The 16,889-nt window shown below is 42.1% G+C and overlaps 1 protein-coding gene and 2 pseudogenes across 1 annotated transcript; 1 reads left to right on the top strand and 2 right to left on the bottom strand.

The window, feature by feature from the left end:
• The window catches only part of LOC102817244, an 8,899-nt pseudogene extending 1,847 nt beyond the window's left edge, over nucleotides 1-7,052 (bottom strand).
• Nucleotides 1-16,889, top strand: part of LOC102840066 — a 1,013,887-nt pseudogene that overhangs the window by 292,608 nt on the left and 704,390 nt on the right.
• PRR9 (proline rich 9) lies at nucleotides 9,869-10,219 on the bottom strand. Its single transcript, XM_006861455.1, has one exon. It carries the CDS (start codon nucleotides 10,217-10,219, stop codon nucleotides 9,869-9,871), a length of 351 nt encoding a protein of 116 aa, XP_006861517.1.

Raw genomic sequence — 16,889 nt, 5'->3', positions numbered from 1 at the left:
TAGGCTATGCCATTCTGGCTATTTGGAAATCAAAAGTAATGTGCTCAATGACACGTTTGCCAGTCAATTCAGTTCTAAGGAAAGAGCTCTTCAAGATTCCTTCTCAAGCCCGGTTATCTTCTATCACCGTCATCATACAATACATCCTGTCTGTTAACCTGAACCTGATCAAAGTCACTGTCATTACCCTGATCCAACCACACACCCAAATACTAAGCTTTCCCCTCAGCTAGTACTTACAGAATGAGTTGCCAGATTCTCTTCTGCTCCCTGAATGAGACAGGACTTTAAGGATGGAGTCCAAACCATACATCTAGCATAAAGAGTTACCCAGAAATTCATTATCTTCTAGACAGGTGATCTAAGGGAATGTTATTGACTTCCCACCATACTCATTGAATGAGCTTCTAAGCCATAGATTTCATTGATCCTTTCCTTGTTTTTCCATTCTCTACTTCATTTATTTCTGCTCTGATTTCCATTTTGTTCCCCTTCTGGTAGTTTTGGGCTTACTTTGTTCTTCTGTTTCTAGTTCCTCAAATTATAGAATTAGATGATTAATTTGAGATTCTTCTTTCTTAGTGTATAAGTTTGATGTTATGAGTTTCCCTCTGAATACTGTCTTCCTGCAGTTTGGATGTTGTAATTTTATATCCACTCAATGCAAATAGTTTATGATTTATTTTTTTATTTCTTCCTTGCTCACTGGAAGTTCAATAGTGTGTTATTTAATTACCACATATTTTTGTATTTTCCAGTTTTCTTTCTGTTACTACTTTTTAGTTTCAGTTCATTGTTGCCAGGGAAGATACTTTGTAAGATTTGTATTTATTGAGACTTGTTTTGTGACCTAACATATTGTCTGTTCCAGAGATTCATCCATGTGTATTACAGAAGAATGTGTGTTATGCTCTTGTGAGTTAGAGTACTATATTATGAGGGGAGGCTTCAAAAAGTTCATGGAAACATGAAATTAAAAGAAAGGAGTTTTTACACAAACTTTTTGAAGCCCCCTCATATAGCTGGTAGGTCTGGTTAGTTTGTTAAGTTGTTCATGTCCTCTATTTCTTTATTCAACTTCATTCTGTCCATTTTGGAAAGTAGTGTATTGAAGTTTACAACTACTGCTATGTTGTTGCTAATGCTAGGTGCTGTCCAGTCTTCTCCAACTCATGTTGTTGTTTTTGTTGTTAGGTGCCATCGAGTTGGTACAGACTCATAGCGACCCTATGCACAGCAGAACGAAACACTGCCCGATCCTGGGCCAACCTCACTACTGTTGCTACGTTTGAGTCCATCGATGCTGCCACTTGGCCAATCCATCTCATTGGGGGTCTTCCCCTTTTTCTCTGACCCTCCACCTTACTAAACATGATATCCTTCTCCAGTGACTGGTCCCTCCAGACAATATGTCCAAAGTATGAGAGACGAAATTGGCCGTCTTGGCCTCCAAGGAACACTCTGGCTGCACTTCTTCCAAAATGGATCTATTGGTTCTTTTAGCAGCCCATGGTACTTTCAATATTCTTCTCCAACACCATAACTCAAATGCATCAATTCTTCTATGGTCTTCCTTATTTACTGTCCAGCTTTCGCATGCATATGAGGTTATTGAAAATACCATGGTTTGGGTCAGGTGCACCTTAGTCCTCAAGCTGTCATCTTTGCTCTTCAACACTTTAAAAAAGTCTTGTGCAGCAGATTTGCCCAATACAATACGTTGTTTGATTTCTTGACTGCTGCTTCGGTGAGTGTTGATAGTTGATTCAAGAAGAATGAAGTCCTTGACAACTTCAATCTTTTCTCCATTGATAAGAATGTTGTTTATTGGTCCAGTGGTGAGGATTTTTGTTTTCTTGACATTGAGATGTAATCCATACCGAAGGCTGTGCTCTTTGATCTTCATCAGTAAATGTTTTAAGTCCTCTTCACTTTCAGCAAGCAAGGTTGTATCATCTGCATATTGCAGGTTGTTAACAAGTCTTCCTCCAATTCTGATGCCATGCTTTTCTTCATATTACCCAGCTTCTTGGATTATTTGCTCAGCATACAGATTGAATAAGTATGGTGAAAGAATACAATCTTGTCACACACCTTTCTTAATTTTTCCAACTCATCGTGACCTTATATATGACAGAAGGAAACTGCCTGGTCCTGTGCCATCCTCACAACTGCTGCTGTGTTTGAGGCCATTAGTGCTGCCCATTATATCTGGTAGGTCTGGTTAGTTTGTAAGTTGTTCAATCCATCTCATTGAGGGTCTTCCTGTTTTTCAGTGACCCTCAACTTTACCAAGCATAATGTCCTTCTCCTGGGAATGACCTCTCCGGACAACATGTCTGAAATACCATCTTCCTTATTTATTGTCAATTTTCACATTCATATGAAGCAATTGAAAATACGATGGCTTGGGTCACCTTAGTCCTCAAACTGCTCCACTCTCTTTCTTGTCACCCTGATTTATTTCATCACAGGTGTTATTGTCTGGAATGCTCTTCTTTATGCAGTTGTTTAGTTGCTTTTTGTCTGTCTCCCCATTCCTTATCCTGTAAACTCTGTGAGCGGAGACTTTTTGTATCTAGTTCTCCTGTGCTTGGAGTAGTGTCTGGCAGAGTATAGATTTAAATTCTGTAGGTTGAATCAGTGTGGATTCTGCCCCTGCCCCCTAAACTGTTCAGCCCTGCCTTGTGCATATAGCCTCTCTCCCCTCCCTACTCTTTTGGACACATCATTTTTGCACTTTTGCCTCTGCCATTGCCTGGGTGGGGCTGCTTGGCCAGACCCCAAAGTGTTTACTTGTTGTTGTTGTTGTTAGGTGCCCTGGAGTCGGTACCAGCTCATAGCGACCTTATGCACAGAAGAATGAAACACTGTCCGATCCTAGGCCAACCTCACTACTGTTGCCACGCTTGAGTCTATCAAAGCTGCTACTTGGTCAATCCATCTCATTGGTGGGTCTTCCTCTTTTTCTCTGACCCTCCACCTTACCAAACATGATGTCTTTCTCCAGCGACTGGTCCCTCCTGACAATATGTCCGAAGTATGAGAGATGAAGTTTGGCCATCCCGGCCTCCAAGGAGCATTCTGGCTGCACTTCTTCCAATACTTCCATGGCACTTTCAATATTCTCCTCCAACACTATAAGTATACTTGGTGGTGGTGGCTGTGTGCCCTGGAATGGGTTCCCACCCACAGTGATCCTGTATAGGGTTTCCGAGGCTGTAATCTTTACGGGAGCAGAAAGCCTCATCTTTCTCCCACGGAACAGTTGGTAGTTTCCAACTGCTGATCCTGAGGTTCACAGCCTGATTTGTAACGATTACGCTACCAGAGCTCCTTTATAAGTATACTTACTTGTCTCTAACTCAATCCTGCTGGGTGTGGAAGCAGGAGCTGAGTGCTCTTATGGCCAGTAGATGGAGCTGTTGGGCAGAGAAAAGGAGGAAGGATGGTTCTAAACCTGGATGAGGACAGGGAGACGGAGGAGCTTGAGACTAGATTGGCTGTAGACCAGCCAGTCTCTTCTCCAGCCATCTCTAGATATGAGACAAATATCAGTGGGAGTGTGAAAAGAGCAGGAATGGATAACTGTGTCCCACTGCCCACTGGCCAGCCACAGACTTCTCTTCCTGAGCCTAATAAAGGCAGTCAGGCGGGGGCAGATCATAGATTTATCTTTATACTACCTCACACCAGCTATTTCATCTAGAATTTCCACCCTACACACATAAGTGGAGTCATGAAAGGGGGTAGACAGTGGGTTCTAAGCTTTCTGGGCTCTCAGTTTTCTATGTTGTTGTTGTTAGTTCTGACTCATAGCGATCTTATGCACAACAGAACAGAAACTTGCCTGGTCCTGTCACATCCTCACATATCGTTGGTAAGCTTGAGCCCATTATGGCTGCCACTGTACCATTTCATCTCATTGGAGATCTTCCTCTTTTTTTGATGACTCTCCACTTTACCAAACATGATGTCCTTCTCCGGGGACTGGTCCCTTCAGATAAAATGTCTGAAGTATGAGTTATAAGTCTCACCATCTTGACTTCTGAGAAGCATTCTAGCTGTATTTCTTCCAACACAGGTTAGTTTATTCTAGAAGTCCATGGAACTTTTAATATTCTTCTCTGATACCATAACTCAAATGCATCAATTCTTCTATGGTCTTCCTTATTTACTGTCCAGCTTTCACATGCATATGTGGGTATTGAAAACACCATTTAGTCCTCAAAATGACATCTTTGCTCTTGAACACTTTAAAGAGGTATGTATGGTGCAGCAGATATGTTCAATGCAATACGTTGTTTGATTTCTTGACTGCTATTTCCATGACTGTTGATAGTGGATATAAGCAAAATGAAATCTTTAACAACTTCAGTCTTTCTGCCATTTATCATGAAATTATTTATTGGTTCAGTTGTGAAGATTTTTGTTTTGTTTACATTGAAGCACAACCCATAATGAAGGCTGTGGTCTTTGATTTTCATCAGTAAATATTTTAAGTCCTCTTCATTTTCAGCAAACAACTTTGTATGATCTGTGTATTGCAGGTTGTTAGTGAGTCTTCCTCCAATCCTGATGCCTCATTCTTCTTCATATAATGCAGTTTCTCGGATTAATGGCTCAGCATACAGATTGAATAAGTATGGTGAAAGAATACAACCTTGATGCACACCTTTTCTGGCTTTAAACCATTCAGTATTCCCTTGTTCTGTTTGAATAACTGCCTCTTGGTCTACGTACAGTTTTGTATAAGGTTTCCTTATTCCATTCGTGGCTTGTGAATTCCTCCAGCATGGAGACCAGTGTCTACAATACCCAGTATCATGTCTTGCAGGTACTCAGTTAGGCTGACCAGCTCATAGTGGTTTGCCTGTGACTGTCCCAATTTTAAAATGGGAAGTTTTGAGTCCCGGAAACCCACAGTTCTAAGAAATTCAGAGCGATTATTCATCTAGTCAATAAACAAGTCCTCCAGAGTGACTCCAGGGACCAGTAAAGCCCCTTTGCTCCTGCCTCAGACGATATGTTGGAAGAACTGTCTCAGACCTCACTGTGGTTGGTCCCGTGAAAGTAGGTAAAGATGCTGTCATCCAGGGCTCTCATCCTGACAGGAGACACAGGTCATTCACACACAAGGTACTATAAGGGGACCGTGGATATACCTGGATCAGTGCAGTGGACAGAGGCCAAGCTGAAATGCTGTGGGTTCTCTCTGCATATTTAGGAAATGGGATTGGTGACCTGTAAGTTTTTTTGGAGGAGAAAATTTGGAACCTGAGAATAGGCAGAAAGTGTTGGAAGGAGATTCCTGAAGTGGAGAAAGGCAGAAAGAAGGCTACAATGAATTGTCAGGTGTGCACACATATGGAATAGGTGGACCAATTGGGCCTAGGAGAGAAAGGTGATCAGATGGCAAAGAAACCAGGAATAAGGGGGAGATGTGACAGGCAGTGAGGGATTACTGTAAGGTGCTGCTCAGGGCCTCAAGCATTTCTGGGCTCCAAAGACATTTTTTAATATTAATTATGTTAATTATGTTGTTCAACCCCCATCTTTAACTGTTCCCTAATTTTTCTGTCAGCCCTAACAGAAGCTCAGTGTTCTCTAAGCATTGTGCTATAAAGACATTTAAATAAAACCCCCAAATCTGAGGAGTCATTTTCTATAACTTCCCTGCCCTCTTCCTTTCCTTTAGCCTCAAGCCATGGTCAGATACCCTCTCAGTCCCTAGGAGTTTGGTTTCTCTGAAAGTCCTCCCAAGAATGTTCTAGAAACCACTGAAATTTCTTCTGTCTCCTGACCTCAGGGTCAGGTCTTTGGAATCATCTCTTCCCTGTTAAATGTTCCATGTTACCTGAACCTCAATTCTGCCCAAGAAGGGAGACTATTCTCAATAGGTTGGAAGGAATCTTAGTGTTCATGTCTACTAGTCCTCCTAAACTTGTATTCCACCAGTCCATGGGAATACAACATATCCAAAGGTAGCTGCTGCCACCATTAACTAGATCAGATCATAAGAAAGTTCTTCTTAAACGGAACCAGAATTTGTTACTTTGGTTTATTGATCCCAGCTCTTTTTTCTACAACTCCACAGAAATCTAATTTCAGTTTCATAAACGCTCTTAAACTACTTAAGGATAGCTATCCTGCTTCCTCGGGTATTTTCTTCTCTATTGTTGTTAGTTGCCAAATAATTGGCTTTGAGTGACCCCCGTGCACAGAAGAACATAACGTTGCCTGGTTCTGCACCGTCTTCCTGGTATGCCTGAGTTCATTGTTGCTGCCGTTGTACATTTTGAGTGCCTTTCAACCAATATGGCCAGTTTCCTGTTGTGACTCCTAGGCTTTTCATTGACTCATTTTTGGAAATAGATCACTAGGCCTTTGTTCTGATGAAACCTGTTCACCATACCTGCTGGTATTTGAAATATTAGTGGCATAGCTTCCAGAATCATAATAACATACAAGCCAATTAGTACTAAGACAAATGGACAGGTGGGTGGTGGTTTCTTCTCCAGACACAGCAGTTTCTATTATGAAAGTCTTTCAGGCCACTGATCTTGCACCCACACCCTCCCACCTGATCACAAGTCTCTGGAGACTAGCTTAGTTCTTGTTCTTAGTGGATCTTCCTTAAATATCTATTCTACACCACCTTCCCTTGAACTTCTTCCAGTTTGTATTTTTTTTTTTTCTTTTGGCATGTAGAGCCCGTAGTCCCACTTAGTCACACATTGAGTTAACTTTTAATTAAGACCCCTTACCATCTGGGACTCTCCTTTGTAATATTTCCCTCCCGTTTCTGAAGGGGTCTTTAGCACAAATGCAAACAGATGTGGCCCTCTGGCTGTATCTAAGCTTCCTCTTAGATGCTTCTTTGCGTTTTGTTCCTGTGGCCTAAGACTGTCCCCAGGGCACAAGGCCTCAGCCACAGCAGCCTTGGTAGAGGGTAGGTCAGAGCTCTGTGAGCATGAAGAAGGTTGTTATGACAGGTTCCCATGACAAAACTGGATGGCAGCTTCCTACCTGGCTGACATCTGCTCCTTCATCTGTCCTTCTGCAGTCTGCAGGGTCACTCCCTTCCATCTGTGTAAGATTTTCTGAAGTTTCTCCTGTTATCGGTGGTTTGTTCCTCTTGCTGGTATGACTGGGTTCTCCCTGCTCATTAATCCTGGAGTTTCCTGTTAGTGTCTAGATGTCTGATCATAGCTCCTTCAATGTTAGAGAACAAAGAAACTCCCTGGACATGAGCCAGGCTGGAAGTGTCAGACTCTCTCTTAGTGTTGTATTAATCTCTGCTGATAAGAAGGCTTCTCTGCTGACCACGGCCCTGGAGAGAAGCTGACTTGTTCTAAGGGTAAATAATGGAAACCAGGCAGGGGAGATCAGAAAGTTGTGAGTAAGACATTAGGATGTTCAGGGACTTAAGGTGCATAGGAGGTTTTTGGAAATGCTCCTTTGGTATATGTGGCCTCAGAAAAGATGACTCTCTAGCTCCCTGCTCAGGGACACCTCATTTGCCCGGATCACCACTGTCTCATCATTTAGTAGGTGTTCACTGAGCACTTGTTAGGTAGATGAATGAATGAGAATAAGACAGCTTCCAGAAGTCCTTTCTGGGTGTCATGGGTCCTTACTTCATGCAAATAAGAGTGTGGTTCTGGGGTCAGAGGGCCTCAGGTTAGAATCCTGACTTCATGGCTTACTAGCTTTCTGAGGCCAAACAAGTTCCTTAACACCTGAGTTGTTGTTGTTGTTGTTAAGTGCCATCGAATCAGCTTTGACTCATAGTGACCTTGTAGAGGGTTTCTGAGGAGCAGCTAGTGAATTTGAACTGCCGACCTTTCAGTTTAAACTGACCTTGCGATCTAGTGCTTTATCCCACAAGGGCAAACACCAGGACTCCTGAGTAGCTTTTCTTATCTGATGAAGGGCAATTCATGAACCTACCGAGGTTGCTCACAGGATTGTGTCGAGAACATGTGTAGAGTTCAGGGCCAGCAAGACATCTGAAGACTCAATGAGTATATAAGGCTTTGTATTATTTCTTGAATTCTACCTCCAAAGTCTATCCCAATTCCCTCTAGTCTGAAAATCTCTAAAATGGACGGACAGGAGTGATTCCAGAGCACAGCAAAGCCTCTCAGTTCAGCCAAACAGTGGAGGTATCAGCCTTTTGGGGGGAGCTGTTCTGGCCCTCCACCAGGGCACAACCATACAGGCTGGGTAGTTAGGACATCTGGGGAAATGAAAACGGGTCCTTTCATGCCTCAAGAGGATGTAACTTGGAATAATGACCTCTGGGCCCTGTTCTAACATCAGGGCACTGCTGAGGAAGCCCTTAGCCCTTTTATACAAACCTCTGAAAAGCCACAACCTTGTGTTCCCTACACAGCTGGAGGAAAATTTACCCTGAAATCCAGCCAGATGGCTCAGCAAAAAAATTTTGGTTCTCAAGTTTGTGTTCATTTCAGGTCCTGGTGTGGCGCTGTGGGCTAATGCATCAGACTGCAAAGTCATTTGAACTGCAAGGTTGGTGGTTCAAGCTCACCAGTTGCTCCTTGAAAACCCTATACAGGGTCACTATGGGTTGGAATCGATTTGACGGGACTTAACAACAACAACAGGCTTATATGAGCACTTCAAAACGTTGGTGGAAAAGAATTGAAAGATGATTTTTTTTTCATGAATATTTATTCCCTCTAATTGAAATTCTATGTTTTGAAGGTGACATGGATGGCTGTGGGAACCCCTTTTTCATATAAGTCCCTTCTCCTCACTTCAGCCCTTTTCCCTGGAAAACAAGGATCAGAGAGGAAAGATGCATTAGTAGACCCAAAGTCTTGAGTGTTGGCAATCTTACCCCTCTGCTGGATTTTCTCATTCTGAAGTGTGTGCATAGGTGAGTATGTGGTATGCTGTTAAGTGGGGTGAGCTGATCTGGGTGATCCCAGAGGAGAACTCTTTCAGTACTGTTATTGTGTAAGCTTATGATATCTATTTTTTATTTCTACTCTAGAGTCTCAAAAATAAAATAAAAGTACAATATAATAAGAACAGCAAATGTTTGGTTTGTGGCGAGGAAAAGAACACACATCAAATCAGATATCAGTGTTAGGATCAGATTTATTGTGTATTTTACCTTCACCAGGGAGAAGAAGGCAAGGAAGCTGGAGAGCAGACCAGCCTAAATCATACAGAAACACAATCACATCTCTGAAAAGTATACAAGTTGAAAAATAAGGGCCCAAAGCAAACCAGCTATGGAGCCCAAAGTCAACAAGCATCCCATGGGACCCCACCTCATCATTCCATGTTGGATGGATGGATTCAGTAATTTACATGACATACTTTGTTTCATTTTTTAAAAAAAGCACCATCAATCTTCCAATGTCCATTTATTCACTGTTTTTTTCAAGAACATACTCAAAATTATGCAGATTTAAATTTTTGCAGTACCACCAATCCTTTCTTCTAAATCCCCAGGTGGTAAGTGCACAGTTCTTTGAAATTCCATTGGTTGTAAGTCTGAAAGACGAATAAAGTCATGCTTGCTTGGTATACACCCAGAGCTGGGTGAAGTTTTAACCCAAGGGAACTGTGCTAAGCTTCTGTGGTCTTCTCTGGTAGCCACAGCATTCCTACATTGAGACCTTCCACCAGACTGCTGAAAACAATATTTATTCACAGAAATTGATGAAACACAAAGAGAGCTGTCTTCAGAGACACAGATTAAGTCCTGGAGTACTGAGGAAGCCAAGAAGCATGAAGCTACATTGCACACAGAAGTAATCACAGGAGAATGGACTTAAGTTAGCTTTTAGATGTTGCCCACCTTTTTGACTCTAGATGACCCAGTGAGTCGCTACTTTCCCTTGCCAGGGAGTGAGCACTTCTCTTGGGATTTTGGTGGGAAAACTTCCACACATTTCGTCTGGGATAGCTCCTGGCATGCCTCTACACACTGAGGTGGGGCTTGACCTTGGCATGAAGATAGACATGGATCTTGGCCTTGCTGTAGGCAGCTTCCTTGGTTTAACTCCTGGCACTGAGGAAGATGTAACTCCTGAACTTGAGCTGAGCATTTCTCTTGGCAGGGATCCTGAATTTGGGGCAGGCATACCTCCTCAGCCTTTGCCTGGCACACCTCCTGGGTGTTTTGAAGGCATGGAGGGGGTGCACATGGCTGCTTGCACTGCTGATCATTAAAAGACATCTTCAAGTGATTTTCAGAACCTGTAACAAACACAAGATTTGAAATTACCTGCATTAAAAGTACCACTTTGGGGCCTAGGGGACGAAAGGTAGAGAGCAGGACTATTTTTTTTTTTTTTTAAATCCCAACTTCAGCTCCTAGGTGAGAACTGTTCTCCTAGCTTTCATCTGGAAATCCATGCTTTTAAACCCCAGTCCTGGTGTGGTGCTGTGAGTTAATGCACTAGACTGCAAAGCCAGTTTGAACTGCAAGTTTGGAGGTTCAAACTCACCAGCTGCTCCTAGGAAGCCCTATACAGGGTTGCTATGAGTTGGAACTGACTCGACAGCACTTAACAACAACAACAAACTGCAGTCCTAACACGGTCCTTTTGTTTCTCTTCTCATTGCCTATCTCTTTAGAAAAGTCAAGTGCAAGAGACAAGACTAGATAGGATGGTTTGAGAGGTCCAAGAAATGGCAAACCACTTCAAAAATCAGCAGAAAGTGGAGACCAGGGAAGAGCCAGAACAAAAGTTTCTGGGAAACAAAGCAGCCAAGGAGAGAGAGGGCAAAGATGCTCCACTTACCTGATCTTCAATAAGGCTCAGAAAAAGATGCAAATTGTAGAGCCCAGCAAGGTGGGACTTTTATATAGTGCTTAGTCCAGCCTCTTGCTGTCCTGACTGACCACGTGGGTCGAGATCCTAATTGTGGAGTCACCATAACGAGCTTCCTTTGAGATTGCCAATGGCTTGAGTCACTGCTTGGGATGCCTGTTAATCAACCTCCATTTTGGCCTCTGGGTTCTCATCAGACCTCAGCAGGGAGGGACTGCTCTCAGAACTCTGTCATCAGAGCGGCAGGGAAAGAATGTTCATAAAACGTTATCTCAGTCTGTTAAACTAGGGTTTGGATTCCTTGTCTGCCCAAACTGGTTCAGGATGTGATGAGAGATAAGATCCTTCCGTGCTCATCATGTCCTCCTCAATGGGAAGACTCATTGCCTAAAGCCTGGGGTCTGTCTGGGTCAAGAGCATGTATGACCAGTTTCAGACCTTTCCATTTGGCTGTCCTTTTATCTAGCCTGAAAAATCCCACTTCCAGACCTAAGGAATATTACTTGTTCTGTGTTTCTAAGCAAACAAATGTCATACAGCCTCATGGAAAGAGGAGGACCTACACCCCCCTGCATAGAGATCTTGAGGAAAATCAGAGTCATTAGCTGCTCTTTAGTTGTGGGGTAGACAGAAGAGAAAGAAACAGGCATGAGAAGGCTGGCCATCTTCTGAATCCTGATCCATGACACTCTCCAAAAACTGGAATTACTCACTGAGTTTTCATAGTGACCAAGAAGACAGGGTGGAACAAATTTAGTTTGCCTCTTTGCCTCCTGGAAAACCTTTTCTTAGAACTCAGGTCAATAAAACTAGGGGGATGAAAAAGAAAGTTTCAAAGCAAACACACCCAGTTTTCTCTGCCTTCAAGTCTTTGGGCTGCCACTTTTGCCTGGTGTGCCCGCCCTCTCTTTGTGTTGAAATCCTAAGCACTCTTCAAGGCTCCACTCAATATTATCATCTTCTAAGAGCCTTTCCTGATCACCCTTTTTTTTTTTTAATGTTTTATTGTGAATGATGTGATAGTTTACATGGGAGAACATTAGCTTTACATTCATCCTATTGTATATCGTTTCATTGCCATGGTTACAATGCCCTCCATGCATCATCAACCAACCAAAGTGTATACCCTGCAAGCCTGCCCCCTGGTCATCAGCACACAGTCCCTCTTCCTTTCTGGGTCTAAAGTCCTGGACGTTCCATCTCGCCACATCATCGTCTCTGCCTCTATCTCTGGTGTTACTGCTTCTCTGGTAGGGTCCCGCTATCTGCTCTTCTCCCTTGATGGTCTCAGGGACCTCCGCTCCTAGACTGCAAAGTCAATCACTTCCCTCCTTTTGCTATAAAACATCTACCTTTACATTTCCAACGCTCACAGTCAGTCCTGATAACAATTATTCACTATTGTATCACAAGAGACCTATCTTCATCGTTCATCAGCCCCACCCAGACAGATTGGATACTACTCAGTGGAGATTCTACCTGCCCTCTGGATCTAGGCTACCTCTTGAAAATTTGTAAGCCAGTCACTTCTTGCCTTTGTAGCCCTCCCCCACCCCATTTTGGGTAGCCAATGTCCAAGTTGCCCATCCCTGTCTACTCTGTGTATGGAGGAGGTAAGAATTATCCTCGTTGTAAAGCTTTGATCCCTCTTTTGAGCTACTGCATCCATTGGTGAAGGTCAAGTTCGTATTGCTTGTTCGCAAGGTAACAAGCATGTATCAAATTGTATCAGATTACTCTTTTTTTCCTTTTCTTTCTTCTTCTAGTTGAGCTCTGATTATCCAGTCATGGAAGCCAGGTTAAGTGGGTATTATCTGTAAGTGTGGGTGTTCTTATGCATATGCCCTATCTTGTTATCAGCTGGATGCTTCACTCTCCACTCTAGTCCTCTGTGGCTATGTCACTGACTCTGGGCCCAAGAGTCCCCAGATCTTGCCACATCACTGGCCTCCACCCGGATTCACAGGAGTCTATTGAACGTTGTAGGGCTTAGCTCACAGCTTCATTGATGTTTTTCCCTCATTTCCCTTTATTTGTGATGAACATGGTCATTGATCAGAGCATGTATTCCCATTGAATCTTAGTCTTGGAAGGAGGTTTACACTGAGGGGACCCGACCACTTGGCTTGATGTCTCCTGGGCAAGCAACTTGCTTGTTCTTATAGCTGATTACTTTTAAACAGAAATGGATTCACCTCTTTATGAACTCCTGGAATACTTATTGTTTGTGCTATTTAAATGCTATTTGCTATTGTTATTAGGAAATCCAGTCATTTATGTAAGTCCTATACAGGGCCACTGTGAATTGGAACCAACTCAACTGTACTCAACAACAACAACAAAATATATACAATATTCTTGCTTACCTGGGTTGTAACTTCCTATAGGATAAGGGAGTTGGGCTGTGTCATAAGAATAATAATTGGAAGATCATGGAACATAAATGTTCAGTGAGGAGGTATTTGCTTTAATGAAAAAATTGAGAGGATGGATGTGGGAGACTACTGGGAGTAGAGAATGATTTCAAAGAATTGAAAATGAGAAAACATTCATGAAGCTCCAAGTCCATGGACTGTTGGCCTTGTGCTTGCTTCCTAATTAGACAAAGTTAGGGCCTTAAAGATGATGGTGGCCTTTATCACTTGAAGAAGTAGGATTCAATCATTTCCTCAGAATGGTTCTTGTCTGAAGTCAGAAATGGCTCCAGATGGTTACATAGTTTTAGCCATTTGACCTTTTAAAAAGATGTTTAAAAAGGACCTGGGGAGATTACGTAATGTTTTTGACCTTTTATGACTGGTGCACAGTGGACTGAAGCAACACTTGATTGTGGCCTCTTGGTGTCTTGGTAAGAGGCAGACAGCTGTCTGAGTGGGAAGGGGTCAGAGCTGCACCAGGGAAGTGTTGTTGATGCTCTTGTGACAGATAAGATCTTCTGGATCCAGAGAATGGGAGTAGAAGTGTTCAGGGTGAAGGGGGAGGTTTGGGTTTATCTGAAGAGACAGGGTTATTTGGGGAATCTGAGAACTGGGTGATAAGATGGGAAGTTTTCATTTTCTTTATCCTTCTCTTCTTTTTCTTCCTCCTTCTTCCCTTTCTCTTCTTCCACAAGATCTCCATTGCCTTTTCTGTGAGACATCACATCATCTTTTCTAAGAGACAAACAACCCTCCTGTATTCTAGGAGGCAGGGAATTCTCCATTATCGAGTTTATTCATTAATTCTTTCAGTCATTCCTGAGCTTGTTTCCAAGGTACTTACAGTCTTATGGAGAAAATGGGAAAAAAAGACAAATATTATCCCCTACTCAGATTCCTATAAGAAGACAGTTATATTAGTCTTGGGTGGAAAAGGTGGACAATCAGGGAAGACTTCTGGGAGAGGAGAGGTCTGTGCTTTGTCTTTTTGGATTACACTAGCAAGGAGGGTGAGTGGGAGAAGTCCAGGCAGCCTAGAGGAAGGGACTCCTGTAAGGAGATGCAAGTGAAATGTGAGAAGACTATGAGGCAGACTCAGAAAGGAGGTGACGTAAGGAAATTTGCATGAATAATGTTTTCAGAAGTTTCTTACAGCAGATTATATGAAATGACCTTGCTTGTGCCAATTGTATATTTCTGGAGGTTTAGTTGAACCCTAAGAAAAGGAACTGGACAGGAGTGTACATAACAGTGGAGAAAACAGGCCATGCTCTCATAGATTGCGGGAACCCAGTTAGGCAGATCCCAAACTTTGACTCTTCTATTGAGTTGTGGTGTTGAAGGAGAATATTGAAAGTGCCACTGGCTGCCAAAAGAAACAACTGATCTGTGTTGGAAGAAGTGCAGCTAGGGTGCTCCTTGGAGACTAGGATGGCCAAACTTTGTCTCTCATATTTTGGACATATTGTCAGGAGGGACCTGTCACTGGAGAAGGATATCATGTTTGGTAAGGTGGAGGGTCAGAGAAAAAGAGGAAGCCCCCCAGCAAGATGGATTGGCAAAGTGGCAGTATCAATGGACTCAAGTGTGGCAATGATAGTGAAGTTGGCCCAGGATCGGGCATTGTTTCGTTCTGCTGTGCATAAGGTCGCTATGAATTGGTACTGACTCAATGGCACCTAACAACAACAACATCAAAGAACTTCCTGCCGACCAACCATTGAGCTGATTTATGACAATGGAACAACACTGGAATTGGCCCCAAAGTCCTTCTGTGATAGGTAGGTTAATGACCTTACAAGATGTCCACAACCTAATTCTTAGAATTTGTGAATATGTTATGTCACATAGCAAAGGGAAATTAAAGCAGCAGATAGAATTAAGGTCACCAATAAACTAATTTTAAAATAGGGAGATTACGTCGGATTATCCAGGTGAGCTAATGTAGTAACAAGGTCCTTAAATGTGGAAGAGGGTGACAGAAGAATCTGTCAAATTATGCCATGTTAAAAACACTCAATTGGCCACTGCTGGCTTTGACTATGGAAGTGGCCCATGAGCCTCATCTCCTACAATGTGGGTAACCTCTAGAAGCTGAAAAGGGAAGGAAGCAAATTCTCTCCTAGAGGCCCTAGAAGGGATATACTTTGTTAGCATTTTGATTTTAGCCCAGTGAGATCCCCAATGAGAGATCAAACTTCTGACCTCCAAAACTAATATAATAATATTTGGTTGCTTTGAATCTGTGGTCTTTTATTACATAATCAATAGGAAACTAGACCAGAGGAGTTGTGGAATGACATCAAGAGCATCATAGATGAAGACAGCAAAAGGTCATTAAAAACACAGGAAAGAAAAAAACAGATTCCAGAAAAGACTCTGAAACTTGTCCTTGAATGTAGAGAAGCTACAGCAACTGGAAGAAAAGATGAAGGAAAAGAGATGAACAAAAAAATTTGAAAGGGAGTTTAAAGTATAATAATGGAATGTGCAAAAACCTGGAAATAGAAAAGCAAAAGCAATATGCAAAATGCGGTAGTATTTCTCAAACTGAAAGAATTGAAGAAAAATTCAAGCCTCGGGAATATTGAAGGATTCTATGGGCAAAATAGAGTCCTAGTGTGGTGGTGTGGGTTAATGCACCGAACTGCAAGATCAGCAATTCAAGCTCACTAGCTGCTCCTTGGAAACCCTACACAGGGTTACTATGAGTTGGAACCTATTCAATGGCACTTAACAACAACAACAACAAATACAGGCAAAATATTGAATAACACGTGAAGCACTAAAAGAAGATGAAAAGTAGGGAAGGAGGGTGGAAAGGAAAGAAAAATCACAAGGAGAAAGTGAGATATACCTGATGCTACATGGAGGGGATTGCAATCCTTGAGATGATTTGTTGACTGTAAAACCGATGATCTGCTCTTTCATGCAATTCACAATAAAAAGTTAAAAAACAAAACAAAACAGGACAATGGAAGGAATACACATAGTTACTGTATCAAAAAGAAAAAAAGAATTGGTCAATGTTAAGCCATTTCAAGAGTATGGTCAAGAGCCAATGGAACTGAAGAAAGAAGTCCAAATTATACTGAACTTATTGATGAAAGAAAAGGCTACAGGAATTGATGGTATACAAAATTAAAAATTTCAACAAACAGATGCAGTATTAGAGGCATTCATTTATGGCAAGAAATTTGGAGGACAGCTACATGGTCAACCAATTGGAAGAGATCCAGACTTGTGACCATTCCAAAGGAAGGTGACCCAACAGAATGTGAGATCATTCAACAATGTCATTAGCATCACATGCAAGCAAAATTTTGCTGAAGATAATTAAAAAACAATTGCAACAGTCTGTGACAGGGAGCTGACAGAAATTCAAGTCAGATACAGAAGATCCATCTGATGTCAGGCATATCATTACTGACATCAATTGGATTTTGGCTGAAAACAAAGAATACCAGGAATGTGTTTACTTGTGCTTTATTGGCTTTGCAAATCCATTGGATTGTGTGGATCATAACAAATTATGCGTAACATTGCTAACAATGCATATTCCAGAATTGTGCCCATGAGGAACCTGTACATAGACCAAAAAGCAATTGTTTGAAAAGAACAAGGAGTTTTAAATGGTTTAAAATCAGGAAAGTAC

Source organism: Chrysochloris asiatica, unplaced genomic scaffold (genome assembly GCF_000296735.1).
Source record: "Chrysochloris asiatica unplaced genomic scaffold, ChrAsi1.0 scaffold00042, whole genome shotgun sequence".
Classification (NCBI taxonomy): Eukaryota; Metazoa; Chordata; class Mammalia; order Afrosoricida; family Chrysochloridae; genus Chrysochloris; species Chrysochloris asiatica.
This window is presented reverse-complemented; position numbering and strand designations above follow the sequence as displayed.

Bases quoted from the DNA above. Each gene is read 5' to 3' on its own strand.
- PRR9 (XM_006861455.1), bottom strand. From the start codon at position 10,219: ATGTCTTTTAATGATCAGCAGTGCAAGCAGCCATGTGCACCCCCTCCA.